This window comes from Daphnia pulex, chromosome 7, assembly GCF_021134715.1.
Source record: "Daphnia pulex isolate KAP4 chromosome 7, ASM2113471v1".
Taxonomy (NCBI): domain Eukaryota; kingdom Metazoa; phylum Arthropoda; class Branchiopoda; order Diplostraca; family Daphniidae; genus Daphnia; species Daphnia pulex.
Genome location: NC_060023.1, coordinates 10,516,281 through 10,531,320, shown reverse-complemented (window position 1 = coordinate 10,531,320; position 15,040 = coordinate 10,516,281). Strand labels below are relative to the sequence as shown.

Below are 15,040 nucleotides of genomic sequence, written 5' to 3'. Positions count from 1 at the left end.
AAATAAGAAACCAAAAAATTCAAGGCCTTTGAAATGGAAAGAAAGAAAAGAGCGCTACCTCTGTGCGCTATAATATTGGCCATCGAAAACTACTATTGCATTACCCAAATAGTTTATAGGTATTCCCAAATGTCTAATACGAGTTTATGTACAACGAATGTACATTAAGACAACCGGCCATTCCCACGTGTTCACGCTGACGAAATAGAAGCGAAGATGATTGTGGGCCCTGTCAGAAAATTTTCCGATGACGCTTCACGCAACCTGTTATTCAGTTAAACGCGCGACAGGTGAAAGTTTCGCGCTACCTATTTCTTTTATCTCTCTTCTCTTGACCGTAAAGTAGCAGAAGGTCGTGGGTTTTCAACAAGACACATCAACAATTTTTTCCCATTCTACAAGAAGAAGAAAAGCAAACGATTTCATTATCTCATCATGCAGCAAAGAGCTTTTCTTTAAAAAAACATTTCGATTGTCAGTTTGTAAATTATCAGGACGTATTGTTCATTTCTAGTCCCACTCCGAGCTTATTATAATATAGAGGGTCAGCGGGAACGACTCAAAAAATGCAGAAAGATGTTGCAAATATTTTTTTCAAAAGTTTTATTTATGACCAGCAAAATGGAAATCGTGCCACCATTTATTTTCGGATGACCCTTTTGAAGGGGGGAGCCAAACAGCGCACACACACAGCGCGCTTTCACGGATGATTGATTAATCGAATGTTTGAACTGTAATATACCGGACAGAGCGCGCCCAATATTACAGAGCATATTGCGCCATCAGAAATATTTCCATCCAAAAAGTTTCTCCGCGACTTTGTTTTTTTGTTAAATTCCTCTATTTATGGGTGTATACGTATAAAACCGAAGAAATCGCGCGTTGGCGATGTCTATCTTTCTCTTTCCTTATTTATTGTCGTTTGATCGTTGACTTATGCCGCATTGCCGGTCAAGGATTTCCCCTATCCGAAATACGTAATGTGCCTTGTCGTCACAATGGATCGTCTCGTCCTTTTGATTCGGTGAAAGGAGAAGAAAAAGTAGTCGAAGCATCAACCTGCTGCAGTTTGATGATTCGTATTCTCTTATTACCAATGACGTCGAAATCATCTTTTTTGGCAAAGATTTCTGCCCATCGTTTTTGAATGCATATACAAGATGCTCAGGTGTGACTGGGCAATATGACTTGGGGAAAATCTCAAGGATACTGGCCAGGATCGTTAGGACATCACTTTCCCAGCGAAGATGTGACATGAGATATGGTTAATGCGATTTTTTTTTCCCCGAACGCTTAAAATCGATTGGTCTTTGTCACCCGGAAGTCTGTGCCAAGTGTGGCAATATTCATTGTGTACCATCTAACAAAGCCCTGGCGACACGACGGCCATTGTTGAATAACTGAATGTGTTTATGCGAATTGATATGATCCTGCGATTTTTGGACGTCGTGACGAGTATAATCAAGAATAAAAGGTATATACTATCCCACATGTGTGATTCGAGAAAAAAAAAAGTTATGGAACGATGGGACTAAAATTTTTTAAAAATCTCGGCTCAAGTCGTCAGTTCCAAGCTGGATACCGGCGATATTTTTTGAAAGGGAAAAAAAAGGAACCATCATGGAGCTCACGGGGATCGTAAATCAAATTTTTTTTTCTTACCTTTTGCAACGGCTCCGTGGGCCCTGTAAAAATGGGTAAAGAATAAAAGAAATGCCGAAAAAAAAGGTGAATAACATTTATGTGAGTGTGTCCTTGAGGGAAGAAGCTAAGAACCAACTAGAAGAAAACATCTCGATTAGGTAAATATCCAAGACACTGCACGTTTTTTGGCAGGCAACTCGTCAGAAAAGGAAATGAACTTTATAGGCTTGAGACTTCCTATTGTTTTTGAAGACTATAATATACGACTAGGAGTCAAATATGTATTGTAAAACTAACTATTGTAAATCCATTCGTTGCTTGATTGAGCTGATAAACTATTGCGGGTATAGTAAATCCAATCAGCTGGCGAATAATGTACGCAAGCGAAATAACACACACAATGGCTAACCACTTTGACTTTGATGATTCTCTGCTAGCGAGGAAATGCGCAACATTCCTCAGCCGTCCGCCCCTTGATGGATCGTCCGGCTCGGGATGACAGTTTATCACCGGTGCAACAAGCGCGTGCATTTTCTATATATAGTCTAGATTGCCAAATATGTTACAAAGTACTATCCCGTCTTCTTGTTCCTTCACGCTACATTTCCAACGTCGGAGAGACGCTGTGAACGGATGAACGGATCGGATTGCGTGTAGATATTTCTTGGTTCTTCGGGAGGGAAAGAATCGAAGCTAGACGCGCGTTAAAATAACGAGAGAAAGCGGACGCGCGTGATTCAAAATTCTATTCCTTCCTAATAAAAATTCATTTGTTGGGATATGCCTTATTTGATGCGGGAGAAAATGTTCCCCCGATATTACTCTTTAGGGATAACAATAATCGCCGGAGATCGCCAGCACAGCACACAACAATAAACGGAAATCGATGTCAAGTAAAGTAAGAGTGGCGCATACCGAGAAAATAAAAATGGAAGGTGATGACACGCAAATATCTCAAGCACGAAATAGAAAAGCTGTGCTGCAGCTCTACAGTACGGCGTACTGTAATTCTGACGACATGATTCAAGTAGCACATAGTAACCATTTCACTTGGTTACACGGAGATTAAGACGCCGTGAATACCATTCAGGCGGCTATTCATGTTATGCCAAAGGAAATTCGTTTGTTGTTATATTTTTTTGTTTGGCAAATCTAGGTTTGCCGGTATTGTTTAGTTGTTTGTGCTAGTTTTATCGTATTGCTCGGATTTATTCTGTTTAATTACTTTTATTTAGTTTTATTGTAATTAGTTTTTTTTACCCGATTTAATATTTGTTTGTTTTAGACGAATTTAATTAAAAACTCGATAATAAAAATAAATGTTTAATTTTCGACTCATTTTCGCAATCTGGCAAAAATGTAAAATCGGATCACAGCAAATTGCAGCCGACAATTTAGCGAACGACACGTGAATTACATGAAACGTTTCAAGGGTTTAAAGCCATAACTAAAACGAAAAAACTAATAGTTTGTGCACTTCACAACTGACATTTTACTATTTTCATAGGTATGTTTGTCTTAATTCTATAAACCCGAGTTCGAATTTTTGAAATGTTTTCTTTTTTATTTTAAAGCTGACAGAGACAGACGTTGCTTTTTTTCTTGTCAGAGGCAAGGCTCAGGCCACCATGGCCAAAACTTTGAAGAAAATGATCAAGATGTTACAGGCATTTCAGAGTTTTCTTGTCCATGTCATCCATGACTAATCCAATTCAAGGCTCATCAAAGTCAGCGGTTCTTGTTGATGAAGCAACTCAAAAACTCGTAACTACATTTTTCTCCAGTACATTGAGGACTAGGAAAGGTTATTTCATTTAAAAACTAGATGAAACTGATTAGTTAACTGACTAATATCTAGTTTATTATCTTGTTTAAGGCAAAAGACTTAAATATTAATTTCACTTCATTACCTTTTTCGAAAGTCAAAAATGATTTAATTTTGTTTCATTTATCTTTTTTTACAGTAAATTTGCACAGCTACACCGAATCGACTTTCCAAAGGTCAAAACGACGTTCTCTCGTTCAGAATATCAATTCACCGGATGGTTGGGTATGGCGAAACAACGACATGTTCGACCAGCTACTTGGAACCCAGGAGAAGATGAGATTATTCACATAGAGAATAAAGAAAAAGTGAGAACGAATTCACGCTCCATTACAATGCGCACAGGTACGCCGGATTTATATTCACCTCCCCGGGTTGTTATGTGTCTTTTTGTCTCTTTTCTCTAGGAGCTCGTCTACCCATCTGGCCTTGGATCTCCTGATGGTCCAGACACACATAATGCCGAAGAGAAAAGAGAGGGAACGTTTCTGGAGATCTTCTTCGAGTTCTCTCTATCGCCGCTGGCTCAACGCATCAGCAGAGAGCCAACCGGAGAAATCCGAAACGCTGACCCGCGCGACCAGCAGCCATCCCAACCTTACCCGGGCGTGTTATTGGTGGTGGTAGTGGCTCATCCTTTTGCCGCATAGAGTGCACACCTCCTCCTACTACTCACCAGCTCAGAGCTTGCCTATATAAAGGCGAGGGATATCCAACAGAACTAAACTGAGTAAAGACTTGAGAGTATTGTCGAATTCGGTTCCTCCGCAAGCACATCTTCTCCTACGGTTTTGCTCACTCACCCGGCACTAAGCAAAACAAGTAAAATGGATTTCATTTCAAATTAATTCCAATCTTTTTAAAATTGAGTTTAGAAACTTTTTCGTTATTAAGTTTTTGTATCATTTGAATTAAAGGTAATATAAAGATCTGCGGAATTCCACATACCTGCACATTGCGACACAATATACCAAGAACAACTCATCATCAAAATGATAGCCAGGCCCTTGCCGGTAAGTGAAGCAATTATGACATTTGATTTCTCTCTTACATTATAATCGGCAAAGCTGCGTGAATACAGCACATGTGTGTAAAAACGACAGATGGGCGTTTAAGCAATTGGGAAAGCTATGTAGTTAGCGAACAATCAAGAAGCAGCTAGTTGAGGTTTTTCGCGCCCCGCCTACTTTAGCGGCCAGACGGGAAGAAGAAGAGTCGGGCATTGGGACGAAAGTGAAATCACGCGGCACACTCTATGGCTGCTGCTGACCTTCCTTTCTCTTTCTTCTTTTTTTCTATGCGCCGTTGGGCGTCCGGACAAGATTTATCGACGTCGGGTTCCTCCGCCGTCTCCTATACAGGCTTCAGGGTATACTTTTATTTGAAAAATCAAAATACCGGGTTTACTCTTATGTACCAGCAGACGAGTTGGAATTAACTAAGAATGAGTCGAGGCATACTTGAGAAGGGAGGAGGGTTGATGTATAAACATAGCCTACAGTACTTTCTCTCCCTTATATGCCCGTGTGTGCTATAGGCCGAAGGAGCCTAGTCACGACATCCATCATCATTCCCCATGGGCTGCTTCACATCGCTATAATATAGGCCTGCGTGTTGTTATCTTCATTGTTCATCCCAATGCACATGATTCATGATTTCCTTATTTCTTTTGATCACTGACTTGTTTGGGGAATTAATTTATTTCTAAAAAATGCCACCAAGGCGTCGTCCTTGAAAATTTTTGTTTTATTCACGCTGTGTATAATTGACGGCCGATTTTTTTGTTTGTCCGTTTGGGAAAATTCCTTTCGGTTTCAAGGCGTCGTTCGGTCAGCGCTCCGAGTAACAAGGATCAAAGTTCACTTACCGTATTTTTTTTTTATAATCGTGTCTCCTGGTAAGAAAAGAAAAGAAAAATGTTTTTTGGCAACAAACAAATTTCGACATCAAGAGGCATCACATAAGTCGTTTTACATTGGGCTATTAAGTTCTCGAGATGTCCATGAAAAAAAAAGAGACAACTTTGTTTTTATCGTTGCCAACTCGTTGCCAAAGAGACGATCCCTAGTAGTCAAGCCACTTTGGTTTTCAATAGCGCCTTATAAGAACAAAAACAACACAGAGGGGAGAAAAAACAAAGTTTGGTTTTTATTTCATTTTATTTTTTTCACTCTATTGCTGTGTCTATGTTACGAAACAACAGATTTATGCTATCGAGTCATCCTTAACGCTTCTCCGTATCGGGAGGCGCTTTCCCCCCGGTGACATTGAAACAGTTTGTCAATCTCACAACCGTGTCACTCGGCCAACAAGAAAATCTAGAAAGAAAAATTTTAATTCCATATCAAGATGGTAACATACAACTTAGTCACGAACCTCTGTTCAACGTCTAAACGCGTTCATCTTTTATTTAAAAAACAAAATAAGGAAAGGAAAATTTGATGGGATATCGATTCATTCGAATTTATTTGATTCGATCAGAATATAGAAAGATGTTTTCCCCCTAAGGCTTACGAGGTTAACGACGGTGTCTATAAATTTGCTATTAAAATAGTTCCCGTGTAATGTGGGCTATAAAAGAGTCCCAAATAAGCACTCCTGTGAGGAGATGGTTAATGAGATGCCAACGGAGAAAAAAAGAAAAATCTAATCCCAGTTTTTATTTTTTTTGGTTAAAGTCACGGCTGATGGGATGTCTCGTCTTCTTGGCCGCGCTTTCCCTTTCCTTTGGGGCCGCCCATGCAGCAGAGAGAATTTTGAGCCGCCATAGTAAGTTGAATTGTATTATATTATATACTTAGCCAAAGCCACGTGAAACTAACTATAAACACACACGGCTATATCATTGAAATGCTAATTTAGCTCGGGCTATGATGATCGACATGAGAGGCTTTCCGGATACGGAGCCGTTTGTATGCAAAGGTGCGGGTTTCCAACGTAACGAAACCGATTGCACTCAGTTCTTCAGGTAATATAATTTTTTCCTTTTTTTTTTCAATAAAAACCCCCTTTAACTGTCATTTCGTTTGTTGTTATATGATATTCCAGGTGCGTCGACTTTAACAACAACGGGAAACATACCATTTTCCGCTTTATGTGCGGACCGATGGCTGTTTTCGATGAGAGCCGGTCTCTGTGTACTGGCCCTGAGCTGTCAGTGCCGCCGTGTCCTAAGGATCAGCTGGATGCTTTCTTTGTTAGCATGAAACCAATGGCTCCGGGTCCTTCACCGCCTTCACCACCTTCACCACCTTCACCACCTTCACCTCCTTCACCTCCTTCACCTACTCCTTCACCTACTCCTTCACCTACTCCTTCACCTACTACTCCAACAACAACTACTCCAACAACAACTACTCCAACAACAACTACTCCAACAACAACTACTCCAACACCTACTACTCCAACAACTACAGCCGTTACTGAACTTTCCTCGCCTGATCCTGTTCCTGTATCTTCAACTGAAGCACCTGTAATAACACAGCCTCCCGTAACTGTTCCAGCGACACCAGCGGCGACTCCTGCACCTACACCAGCATCGACTGCGGCACCTGTCACAGTGCCTGCTACTGCAGCACCTCCCGTAATAGTGACGGAAACATCAACCGCAACTTCAGCTCCTGTCATCATAACAGATCCCACTGTTACTATTCTAGCGTCTTCCACAACTCCTCCACCAGTTACAATTCCTGCCACACAGCCGACACCATCCAGCACTCTGGAGCCCGTCACAGTGCCAACTGTGGCACCTGTTCCAGAGCAAACTGTACCTCCTGTCACCATTCCAGTACCAGCTACAACACCAGAAATTATTACAACAACCACGACACCAGCCACTACTACTGTAACGGAGCCTTCTACTACTCCGGCAACCGTCTCAGTGCCCGTGGGGCCACTTACCCCGACGCCGGCACCTACCACAACACCAGTAATTGAGGTTGATACAACCACGATTGCTGCACCAGTTGTAACAACGGAGCCTCCAACACCAAGTACAACCACTCCATCAACTTCAACGCTCGAAATTAACACTGGATCGGAGATTTTACCTGAAGTAATTTCAACTGTTGCACCTGTTCCAGTCAGTACAGACGCTCCTACAACAACGACAACTGAAGCAGTATCGGAAACCCCGGTTACTCCGACTACTCCACCTACACCACCAACTGTAACTCTTCCACCGGTTACAGTAACAACCTCTGGTACAACAACAACTCCTGCACCAGCCATAACAATTGGAGACGATATCAAAGGCTTCATCTCTATCGGCGAAAAAGAAATCATCCAGAATGTCCAACAGGTGATTTCTACGATTACTGTCAATCCTGGCGTGACATGGGCAGTGACCAGCCAGGGCGAGGGCTCCAGAATTATTTTGAAGGAAGACGGCACTGGTGAGACGACGTTCTCGGTTATTCCACCTGGCTCGATTCTCATTATTAACACCACTCGAACTGGAGGAGTATGGAACAACGTTGCCAACGGTATTTTCACGACCAATTCGACCACTACATCCTTCCCACCTGGAACGACATTTTCTATTGTCAAGATTGGGGCTACTGGTCAGATCATCAGCACCCAAACCATTCTTACCACTACATCTACCAGCACTTTAACAGTACCAACCAACAGCTTTGTCGGATCGATTCAATTTGTCAACCAAAAAGTTGTCACCATTGGAGGATGGACATTTTCCACGACCTATTTCACGACCGGTACAACCATCAGCTCTTTCGGAGTCCTCCAGCCTTCCACCACGACAACATCAACCAGCTCTCAAACAACAATCACAACTACGTCGACAACCATCACGGGAGACCAACAATTCATCTCGGGAATCATTACCGTAGGAGCTCAAAGTGATCCTTCTCCATCTACGAAGGATCTTTCTATTCCTGGCGGAGATTTGCTCGCCATTGTTCCTCAGGGTGGCCAAGGAATCGTCACCTTGATTGAAGAGGGATCAACTTTAGATACTGATTTCCCCGTTACACCCGGATCCTTCCTTGCCGTCCTCGCTCCGAGCAACGGAGTTGGTATTGTTACCAATGTCGTCCAATCCATGTTTACTTCCAACATGACAACGATTACTTTCCCAGCTGGCAGCACTGTATCAATTCTGAAAGTCGGAATCGACGGCCAATTGATCCGAGTCTCATTCGTCCAAATTAATACTTCTTTCACCTTGTTCACTACATCGCAGAGTATCGTCGGTATTGTCCAGACTACCCAAACTGGAGTCATCAGTAATATTGGAACAGGAACTTTCAGTACTCAACTTCTCGCCGGATCAGCGAAACCCATTTATTTCGGCGTTGTCAATGTCAACCCAATCATCTCAACGACTACCCAAGTTGAATCCTTGTCGGGCATTATTCAGATCGGAGATTCCACCTTCTTGAACCCACAACAGTCGACCACAACCGTCCAAACTATTCAAATTCTCCCTGGCACAACAATCGCCATTCTTGTTTCAGGCGAAGTCAAAATCACGGAGGAAGATGGCACTTCCATCAAGCAGACGGCTGTTTCCATTCCGTCGGGCGGAATTTTAGGATTCGTCACGTTGAAGAGTGGCGGAGAAATTAGCGGAATTTCCAACGGTTATTTCACCACCACCTCCACTCAGATTATTTTCCCATCGGGCACCAGATTCGGCATCGTGATTATTAGAGCCGATGGCACGATGAGTCTTCAGAACCCGATCGATTCCACCGTCAAAACTACCATCACGGTCCCAGTTGGCAGCGTTTTTGGCGTCTTGACTCTTTCCAGTAACGGCGTAGTAACCGGAATCGGCTCTGCTCTGTTCTCCACTCAATACTTGCTGCTGGGCGATTCCACCGGTCCTGAAATTCCCGCCACATTGGGCAATTTTGGCGTCGTATATTTTAGCGAACAATTCACGCTGTCTCAATCGACCGTCATCAATTCAGCCCCAGTTTTGCAGAAACTCGAAACTATTTCTGCAATCGTCCAAATCGGTGTCAAGGATCGTTTTGACTCCATTACTTCATTGTCGGTCCCAACTGGCAGCTCATTTTCAATTATACCCAGTACAGGACAAGGCGTCGTGACGGTGATTGAGGGAGGAGCTACTTCTACTTTCTCTGTCCTGCCCGGTCAGCTGTTTGTCGTTTTTAACGTTCAAGATGCTACGGTGACAAACATTGGCGATCGATTTTTCACTACCACCACGACGACAATCAATTTCGGAACAGGAAGTCAATATGGAATCATCAAAATTGGTTTGGAGGGACAAATTATTTTAACGGAATTCTCTAGAATTGCCCAGAGCGGTATTACTATAACAGTCACCACAGGAAGCACAGTTGGAACCCTCGAGCAAACAACCGACAACCGAAACATTATCACAAGCATCGGAGGAGCTCCTTTTGTAATTAAAATCATGACCAACGTCAGTCCCCTTACAGCAACAGATTTGACCGCACGCGCAGGTGTTCTTGATATTGGAAGCTTCACAACAGTTCCTGCATCACCTCCCATCGCCCCAGAGACAACTACTTCCATCATTACGACGTTGGCGCCAGTTACAGGCACTGTAATTACATCCGCACCAGTAACATCCGCTCCCGGGGTAGTAACCAACCCTCCAAGCCCATCAACAGAAACAACTCCAGCTAGTACAATCTCGACTGAGCAGCCTGAAGTTGCTGTTGAAGATATCAAAGGTTTCTTGACGATTGGCGAAAAGGAAATTATTCAAAACACCCAACAGGTTACTCCTTCCATCGCTGTACCTTCTGGCAGCACCTGGGGAGTAGTAAGCCAAGGAAGTGGCTCTCAGATTGTCATCAAACAAGGAGACTCTAGCGAAACGACCCACTCGATTCCACCTGGCTCAGTTCTCGTGATTAGCACCACCGAAAATGGCGGAGTATGGAACAACGTTGCCAATGGACTTTTCACGACGAGCTCGACCACTACATCTTTCCCACCTGGAACGAAATTCTCCATTGTTAAGATCGGAGCTACTGGTCAGATCATCAGCACTCAAACCATTCTTACCACTACATCTACCTGCTCTTTAACTGTACCAACCAACAGCTTTGTCGGATCGGTTCAATTTGTCAACCAAAAGGTTGTCACCATTGGCGGATGGATTTTTATGACGACTTATTTCACGACCGGTACAACCACCAGCTCTTTTGGAGTCCTCCAGCCTTCCACCACGACAACATCGACCAGCTCCCAAACAATCATCACAACGACTTCGACAACCATCACTGGCGATCAGCAATTCGTTTCGGGAATCATCACCGTGGGAGCACCAACTGAGCCATCCCAGCCGGCCCAGGATTTGACTGTACCAAGCAACAACCTTTTGGCTATCATTCCCGAAGGCGGAAAAGGAACTGTCACGGTCGTTGGGGAAAATAGCCAAGAATTCTCCATCACCCCAGGAACCTTCTTTGGCGTTCTCACTCCTAGTAATGGAGTTGGCACAATCACAAATCTGGCACAGCCCATGTTTACAACGGCAACAACTTCCATGACGTTCCCTGCTGGTAGCAGCGTTGCAGTCTACAAAGTTGGAATTGATGGGAAGATTGTAAGAATTTCCGTCTTCGAATTCACAACTACATTCACCATCATAACCAGTTTGCGTAGCACCGTTGGTATAGTCCAAACGACCAACACGGGACTACTATCGAACATTGGAACCGGAAGCTTCAGCACGCAAACGCTCACCGGATCGACGGCTTCCGTTATCTTTGGTGTGTTGAATTTCAACTCATTTCAAACTTCCCAAGTCGAGTCGCTGTTTGGAATCCTTCAAGTTGGAGATGCTACTTTCTTGAATCGCAAAGAAGCAGCTGGACAGACCATTTCAATCCCTGCCTCGTCTACTAGCGCTATTATCGCTTCCGGCGATATTATAGTAACCGAAGAAACGGAAACATCGTCGACGCAAACAACTTTCTCCATTCCGTCTGGAGGCATTTTCAGTATGGTTGCTCCATCTTCTGGCGGAGACATCAGTGGAATCGTCAGTGGTTACTTTACAACCAGCCAAACTAAAATCACCTTCCAATCCGGAGCAACAGTTGGTATCGTGACTATCCGTCCGGATGGAACGATGAGCGTGCAAAATCCGGTTGTCACCAAAGTCAAGACTACCATTACCGTTCCAGTAGGCAGTACTTACGGCTTGATTATTTTATCGGCTGAAAATGTCGTGACTGGAATCGGATCGACATCTTTCACCACCCAAAACCTTTTGATCAGCGATTCCACTAGCCCTGACGTACCTGCCGTACTCGGCAATTTCGGCGTGATGTTTTTCAGCGAGCAATTCCAACTGTCCAAATCCATCGTCATCAGTTCCGCCCAAGTTTCTTCTCAGCTACAGACACTTTCCTCCATTATCCAGATCGGAGTCAAGGAAAAATTCGCATCAGTCGCCGATTTGTCAGTCGCTTCAGGTAGCTCGTTTGGTATCATACCTGCCAAAGGCCAAGGAGTAGTTACAGTCAACGAAGGAGGCTCAACATCAACTTTCATGGTATTACCTGGACAGATCTTTGGTCTGTTGAACGCTCAAGGAGCTCTGGTGACTCAAATCGGTGATGGATTCTTCACAACATCAACGACGACCATGTCTTTCGGCTCAGGAACCATTTACGGAGTTGTCAAAATCGGTTTGGATGGCTCAATGATTTCAACAGAATTCACTCGTACCGCCCAGGCTAGTTTCACAGTCACTGTTGCATCCGGCAGCACGGCAGGAATTATTCAACTAGCATCCTCCAGCAGTCGTGTCATCACCAGTATCGGTGGAGCCTCTTTTGCCATCAGGATTCTTACGTCGACGACCACCAGTAGCTCAGGAGGTAGCGTGGGAATACTGGACCTCGTAGGGTCCGTTTCCAGACCAGCTGTGCCTTCAGATACTACATTCCGACCTCCTGTCCCAACCCCTCAACCTCCTTCCGCCGGACCCTTCACCATCGATTGCTCTCTCAATCAACTCCATCAATTCCCACTTGACTGCTCTCGATTCTACCAATGTTTTGGAGAGGACACAGATCGGACTGTGTACATCTTCCCCTGCGCACCTGGACTCGTCTTTGACGAAGCCACTTCCCAGTGCTTGACACCGACAGAAGGAATTTGTGACGATCAAAGTTCAATCAACGATACGGCTAGCTCTTCCCAGGGAGTTGGAGGATTCTTCCAAATCAACTGCTCGGGTGATCTTTACCGCTACCCTCTCAATTGCAATAACTTTTATCAATGTTTCAAGAACGAGCAAGGCCAAGAAACCATTTTCGTCTTCTCGTGCGCCGCTGGATTGGTCTTTGATGAAAATTCTAGGACCTGTCTGTTGGCCAGCGAAACTTCCTCGTGCGCTGTCAACGACAACATCTTCCGGTCGCCTAATCTCGTCTTCCAGCTGAAGCAGAAAATCGATATCGTTTCGCTCATTTCTACATCGCGAACTATCGTCCAGCAAAAGTCGAGCAGTTCCACCATCTCCGAAATATCTTTTAGTCAACCCCACCAGTCCGGAAGAGGATCAACCAAACGGAAAATGGGTTATGAAGGAGAAGCTGATCGACAGGTTGGACAGCGCCGGATCAACACCGACAGCCGGAAAGGCAAAGAGTCTAAATCGACAGCAGCAACGACGGTCACGGGTAACTTTCGACCAAGACTCTTCGACTCGGGAGTTTACGGCGTCCGCATCAGTCCGCTTTCCAAAAGCCTTTTCGGCCAAAGCAAGACCAATTAAAAGATTTTATCCAACAGAAAAAGTAGAAATGTAACCCGAGTTTTTATATTTTACATAGTTTTTTGACCAAATTTGAGAACGATAATGAAAAAAAAAAAATTGAAATTTTATTTTGCCTGTACGTTTCGGAAAGTTTTTTTGTCTATATAATGCCATTGTGTGAGTTCTGACCGATTGTCGGTCCCGATTGTTTCGGCGTGAAATGAAAATCTGGAAATACAAATTCACGGACACGAGTTTTTATTTGATTCATTCTTTGTCATCTTTGATGCGCCGCTAAAAAAGAAATCATTTCCCTCATTCAAAATTCAAATGATATGAATTCATCCGAATGCATCAGAAGGTGACTTCTATAGTTGACTCGAACAATTTATGGTTGATTCATGTATAGTAAGAAAAATTCGGCTTTATCAAAGAAATTATGGATGTTCCTACATGAGCAGTTGGCCTTGAATTTTCGCGCAAAACCGAATCTTAAGTTATAGCTTGGCTACAGTTACTAGATTCGAATTTTCAACGACGATTTATTTACGGCTTTCTGGGGTTTGGTAGACGCTACAAAAAAATGCTAATTCTTTCAATTGCATTTCGTTGGGGTACTCAGGGTCAGCGTTCTTTTGCCTTTTTTTTCTTTCTGTTCGTCGCCTTTTCCTAAATACTTTGACACACCTCATGCAATAACGATCCCGGAACTATATTCACGCACGCGTTTGCACCGTCTTCCCGCTGTCTCATAAGTCATCAGCGAGGGGTCTAGTCGCGACTAGCTCATTATATTAGTGATTTAATGCAGTTATGTAACGAAGGATTAACTGAAATTTGAACTATTGTTTCTCGAGTTAAAGAAGCCGCGATTGAAATAATTATTAGCTTCCAGCGTGATAGTTTTCAGCAGGAAAAGTCGATGGAATATTGTAAACAAGGCGGTTGACACCCTGTTGCCATCTATTTTCAGAGAATTGCCGATTCTGGTGCCCGTGACTAAATAGATTTAAAAATAATAAAAAAAATGTGTTGCGCAAAATCTGACAAGTCGAAATGAACAACAAGTCATGTAGGGATTTTACTTTGTGTTTGTCGGTAAGATGGTCTCACGATGCGTCTTTCGGTTTTATTCAACGGTTGACAGACTTCTTAGCCTCACAGTGGTTTCCTGTCCTTGAAACTTTATAAATAACCAAAATACACGAATGGACATTATTTTTGGCGTTGACAAGATCAAACGATTGCAACTTTGCAAGTGGTATAACAGTAATAGGATATGTTGTACGCCATCAAGCTAACTTATCTATTTTCGACTGTACGAACGAATTATACACGAAAGGAACCGTCAGTAACTAATGCGTGCAATTGTTCCAAAAAACTATTTAAAAAAAATACGATTGTTGTGGTGAACTGTCACCAGGAGTCAGAGTGGCGATCAGAAAATGAGAAGAGCAGACGACAGAAACAGACTAATCTGACGTCTCGTAGGCTATCGAAGTTGTAAAATTAGTGTGGGTAATACTACGTCTCTTTAACTCCGGGGATTTATTCATTCTTACCAAGTAGTTCTAGTCCTAGTCCCCAATTTGTTTTCAAAGTTCGTCGATTAACTAGTGTCAGTTTGAGTCGATTTAAACTAAACCGAATGTGAATCTCCTTTACATATAGCCCGGCGTGAAGTTGAAAGCCAAAAATAACAGTGTCTTGTTTCATCTGATAGATGTACTCACATCGCACAAGTGACGGCAACGTTTATCGGCTGACTATTGGCTGACCTCACAACAATAGGTTTTTTTACTTGGCCTTGAATTTTGAACAGGGGAAGCACA

The 15,040-nt window shown here is 43.3% G+C and overlaps 2 protein-coding genes across 3 annotated transcripts; both read left to right on the top strand.

Annotated features, from left to right (window-relative positions):
- The first annotated feature begins 3,043 nt into the window (after positions 1 to 3,043).
- On the top strand, positions 3,044 to 4,119 carry LOC124198457. Its single transcript, XM_046594297.1, has 4 exons — positions 3,044 to 3,151; positions 3,219 to 3,408; positions 3,609 to 3,777; positions 3,877 to 4,119. The coding sequence occupies exons 2-4, from the start codon at positions 3,389 to 3,391 to the stop codon at positions 4,117 to 4,119; spliced, it is 432 nt and encodes a 143-aa protein (XP_046450253.1). The 5' UTR covers positions 3,044 to 3,151; positions 3,219 to 3,388.
- Positions 4,120 to 4,142: 23 nt separating this feature from the next.
- Positions 4,143 to 13,462, top strand: LOC124198456 (mucin-2-like). Of its 2 annotated transcripts, none has more exons than XM_046594295.1 (5): positions 4,143 to 4,291; positions 4,387 to 4,482; positions 6,148 to 6,238; positions 6,332 to 6,437; positions 6,518 to 13,462. In XM_046594295.1, the coding sequence occupies exons 2-5, from the start codon at positions 4,462 to 4,464 to the stop codon at positions 13,224 to 13,226; spliced, it is 6,927 nt and encodes a 2,308-aa protein (XP_046450251.1). In that variant the 5' UTR covers positions 4,143 to 4,291; positions 4,387 to 4,461; the 3' UTR covers positions 13,227 to 13,462. The 2 variants fall into 2 exon arrangements, with proteins under 2 accessions (XP_046450251.1, XP_046450252.1); XM_046594296.1 differs by having other exon boundaries at positions 4,175 to 4,294; positions 4,392 to 4,482.
- Positions 13,463 to 15,040: the final 1,578 nt, after the last annotated feature.

Excerpts from the sequence above, each read along its gene's own strand:
- LOC124198457 (XM_046594297.1), top strand. The coding sequence starts at position 3,389 with ATGAAGCAACTCAAAAACTC. Across the intron at positions 3,409-3,608 it reads ATGAAGCAACTCAAAAACTC|TAAATTTGCACAGCTACACC; the intron begins GTAACTACATTT and ends CTTTTTTTACAG. Across the intron at positions 3,778-3,876 it reads ACATAGAGAATAAAGAAAAA|GAGCTCGTCTACCCATCTGG; the intron begins GTGAGAACGAAT and ends TCTTTTCTCTAG.
- LOC124198456 (XM_046594295.1), top strand. The coding sequence starts at position 4,462 with ATGATAGCCAGGCCCTTGCCG. Across the intron at positions 6,239-6,331 it reads GAGAATTTTGAGCCGCCATA|CTCGGGCTATGATGATCGAC; the intron begins GTAAGTTGAATT and ends ATGCTAATTTAG. Across the intron at positions 6,438-6,517 it reads GATTGCACTCAGTTCTTCAG|GTGCGTCGACTTTAACAACA; the intron begins GTAATATAATTT and ends ATGATATTCCAG.